Below are 4443 nucleotides of genomic sequence, written 5' to 3'. Positions count from 1 at the left end.
GTTAATAATACCTATGATTAAGTGGGTTGAGTATCACACGTAAAAATATTGTTATATTGTAAATTTATTGTAAGTATTAAATTTTTTAATAACTTTCTAACTAACTTTTAACAATTTTTAAATTATTTTATATTTTTATTTATTCACATAATTTAACTAATTTCCATTAAATTTTGACTCAGGTCCTAAAGTTAAAATTAGCCGTTAGTCAAGATAGCCGTTGGGAGTCTGTGCTCACACTATTTAACATGCGAAGATGGATCTGTTTCTTCAACTTGCTCTGACGATGAACCACACTTGTTGGTTCTAAACGCATCGACAAATGATTTATCTTGTGATTTACGCCAAAGAATTTCTCGTAAACCTCATATGGATCACAAAAGCCTCAATTCAACAGATTAAGAATTTGTGTTGAATTTATTTTTGTAACACTGTGAATTCACTCTTCTTTATTGGGCATAGCACGACCCTCACCGAATAATAACCAGTCGTGTCTTTTTCAGAATTTGATGCTACTCTGAAATTTCATGATTTCTCGATTTTCATTCAACGACACAATGGAAGGCAGTCAATGGACTAAACTAACAGATGATCTGCAAATTCGAGTTCTAACCAGGCTTCCTATTTTGGACTTACGGAGATTATCGTTCACTTGCAGGTATTTCCATTCCTTGCTGTCACATCCTTCCTTTGCCGTTCACTACGATAGAAGCTTTCTCGGCCGCCCTATGTTCTTTCTTATCTCAGATTTTCTCGAGGAACACATGCAGTCCCCGTGTTTCAGGTCCATTATTTTGCAAAAAGGATGGCCAGCGATGTTCACATGGAAAAACCCATTGCTACGTGATTTACCGGATTACCAGTGGAGGAGGCACCTCACTTACGGCGATGGGTTCCTGTGTTTCGAGGGTTTCGTAGGGCCTAACTCTTTTCACAATATTTCCCATGAAAACACCAAGTTATTGGTGGTTAACCCTATCTTTTCTCAAGAGAGGCGGATATTGAGTCTACCCACCATGGCCAACTCAGTCTCTACGTTTTACACAGGGATCGCCTTCGACCGATATAATGGTGTTTGCAAGCTTATATTATGGCACATGTCCGAAGCGTTTAATTTTGTTATGACCACTTTCGTCTACAACTTTAAGGAAAGCACGTGGAAGAGGATTCCCGAAGGGAATGGAATCCCTAATTATAGCGGTCCCCTATCTGTTTTACACCGTCCCCAACTTGTGTCTGAGCGTTACTTGTGTTGGCTTGCGCACTCAACTGACACGACTTCAGCTGCAAACGGAGTGTTGGTGTTTGATGTAGAAGAAGAGATATGGATGGATGCAATTCCATTTCCTCCAACGCCGCAGGGTGACAGGTTGCTTTTGTTTATTTTTGAGCATAAAAAGGCACTCTGTATGATAAGCGTAACATATGAGAAAGGTGACATGATTTTGGTACTCTGGAAATTCCATATGGAGGAAAGAATCTGGAGACTCGTGGAATCAATTCCACCGCCTCCTTTTCGTTTTGAGGATGTGGTGGGTCCAGAGATGGCAGGTCGGGGATTCTGGGGAGCTCAGCATGAGGACTTTTATGGTCGCCACGTTTCCATCTATGACATGTCAAATCATGGTTGGGAAAATATGGGGGAGTTCCAACCAGCGATTGTCATGGAACCCAGCCTCTTTCGATTGGTTGATTAAAATATAATAATTCGGGAAGTCTCGTGCCCCAACTGCTCTTCCAAACCCTTTCAGCATACATGAACTGGCAACAATAACACTGGTTGATTTTTTTATATAATGTAAATTTGCCATTGCAAATGTCTCAGCAAGGCTGTTCTGTAAAAACTTATGGTATGGTATGGTATTATTCAGGAAGTTTTACGATGTAGAGTAGAAACGATAAAATAGGGTATTTAGGATAAGTATATGTGTGCGGTATGTATCTTATAATTTAAATGATAAAATAGGTTATTTAAGATAAGTATTTGTGTGGGTATGCATTTATAATATCAACATATATGTATATTATATTTATTGAAGTTAAATAGAAATATTGAAAATATATATCATTTTTTTTAATCAATGTACATTTTTATTGGATATTTAAAAAATTATTAAATTATAATGTTTAAAGTTTTGTATTATATATATAAATATTTTGTTCATTGTTACTAATTTTAATTTGATTTGTTTTAGTTAATGAGTATTTAGTAATTAGAAGATATAAATGCATATAGGTTTATGATGTATAGCAGAAATGATAAAATAGGGTATTTAGGATAAGTGTATGTGTGGGGTATGCATGTTATAATTTAAATAATAAATCACTCTAATCTAAATTGTGAAAGAATGTTCAGATTATATTGAGCACAATATAATCTCTAGTGTAATCATGTATATGGATAAACACAAAAATTCTCACAATATGCTATTCTAATGTAAGATTATGCATTTTGTTCTAATTAATGAGAAATATTTTTTAAGAGGTTTTTGATATTTTCAATATTATATCGTATATTTCAAAATTTTAAAATATTGGAAGAATAATGTATTTAAGTGTTTCTAAGAAGTTTATTCCCAAAAATTTCCCCCAACTTGGTAAGTAATATATTTGTTAAAACTTGTGGATTGGATGCAAGGGTTTAGCTAAACTCTTTGTAGTTAGTGATTGTTTATATTACATATTATTTATTGGTATTAGTTTTTGGATTCACATGACACCTAGCTTATAATGTATAGGAGCATTAATTTTTACTAGGTGTTTTAAATATTTCTTTTTGGTTGACTTTCTACAGGATCCATGTCATGTTTATAGATAACTAGGAAAGTGAGTGTTGGAGTAGATATGTAAAGGAAGACCATCAAAAGCATTGGTGAGAATAATAGTAGATAAGAAGTTAATGTGTTGTTTTAGAGAAGTACGTAAGAACACGAATCATAATGTACATAGAATAAGTTAAATATTTTAAGATCAATAGAATTGAATTTGAACATGTGTAACTTACAACAACTTGAGAAAAAAATAGAGATGGATTATTGTTGTAAAAATAAATTCATTGGAACCCTAAGGGATAAAACATAATGATAGAGGAAGTGGGATATTAGGTTGGTCTTCAGATTGAGAATAGTAGATAGAATTTTTGTAATGTTCGTTATCACTAGCACTTGGAACACAATCTGTGTATACAAAGATTGTAATTGTAAGAAATTAGACATGAAGCTAATAGGATGGAATATGTGAAATAGGTCCTTGTATTATGATAATATGAAGATAAAAATCAATGGTCATTTGTATCTTAATGTTGGGAATCTTTTCATTGAGAAAAGGTCCAAACACAAAAATATTCAAGAAAATAGTCCATAATGTTTTTATCTCTTTAAATAGACTCAATACTAAAATCCTAATACCTTGGTTATTTCATTAACGAATATCAACTACTTTGTATACCTTATAAGGTGGACTATTTTACATTAAATAACTATCTATCTAATGGGACTTGGTTAAATAGGATCCCTACATACTAACTCCTAAGTAGTTTAAAATAGGGACTTTATGGTAGGATTATAACATGTTGTCCCCTAGAATAGCAACATTGTCCTAATGGTTGGAAGTGATAAATTGCTATTGGTTCTCATGGAGCATCTTCTAGTTACATCTATTTCCATTCGATCAATCCTTCTCAAATGGTGCAATTGGCACTCTATAGTGTCCAATACGTCTTTCAATTAGAGTGGAATGAATATTCATCATTGAGATCTAATAAGTGATTTTCACCTTGAAGTTTGACCCCATGACCTTATTTAGAGGGAACACATGAAAGATTGGATTAACCATAGAGTGGGTTCGACGAACAAACTTAAAGGCCATTAGTCTAATGTAGTGGATGATTATATAGTACCCATAGGACTTTCATTCTAAGTTATGATCTTGATTTGATCTTTAACTCGTGTTTGTCTATAAGGTTGAAGGAAAAGAAACACTTGTTCTTTTCTTGCAAAAGAATGTGATGGAAGTTAGCTTGGTGTTTCAATCCATGTTTAACCATGAAAAAATTGTCATTAAGTGTTAAGTGTTTCAATTTCTTTATAGATGAACTTTTTTTGGTTTCTTGACAAAGGTTTTTGATCATAGGCTACTTCATATGGTTTCATCTTGGTAGATCCAATGATGATAATTGGTATTGTACCACCATTTCATAAGGGAAAGCTATATGTGCATTTTTTTGGTTTCTTAGAAGGGAATAATTTCAAATAGATTTCCATACACTTGCTAACCACTTTAGTATGACCATATATTTAGGGATGATATAAAATTCTCGTGTTAAACTAGGCACTCTAAAGCATAATTCTTGACAAAATTTGATGATGAACGTAAGCTCTTGATTTAAGGAAATGGTAAAGTAATGAACCCTCAAGCAATTTAGAAGAGAGTAATGGGTATGAC

The 4443-nt window shown here is 33.3% G+C and overlaps 1 protein-coding gene across 1 annotated transcript; it reads left to right on the top strand.

Moving 5' to 3' along the window:
• Positions 1-557: 557 nt before the first annotated feature.
• LOC149210691 (putative F-box/LRR-repeat/kelch-repeat protein At1g11620) lies at positions 558-1697 on the top strand. Its single transcript, XM_089399054.1, has one exon. The coding sequence runs from the start codon at positions 558-560 to the stop codon at positions 1695-1697; it is 1140 nt and encodes a 379-aa protein (XP_089255180.1).
• Positions 1698-4443: the final 2746 nt, after the last annotated feature.

This window comes from Pinus tabuliformis, chromosome 1_2 (assembly GCF_031772625.1).
Source record: "Pinus tabuliformis cultivar Carrire ecotype Pingquan chromosome 1_2, CPIR1, whole genome shotgun sequence".
In the NCBI taxonomy this organism is placed as follows: domain Eukaryota; kingdom Viridiplantae; phylum Streptophyta; class Pinopsida; order Pinales; family Pinaceae; genus Pinus; species Pinus tabuliformis.
This window is presented reverse-complemented; position numbering and strand designations above follow the sequence as displayed.

Excerpts from the sequence above, each read along its gene's own strand:
- LOC149210691 (XM_089399054.1), top strand. The coding sequence starts at position 558 with ATGGAAGGCAGTCAATGGACTAAACTAACAGATGATCTGCAAATTCGA.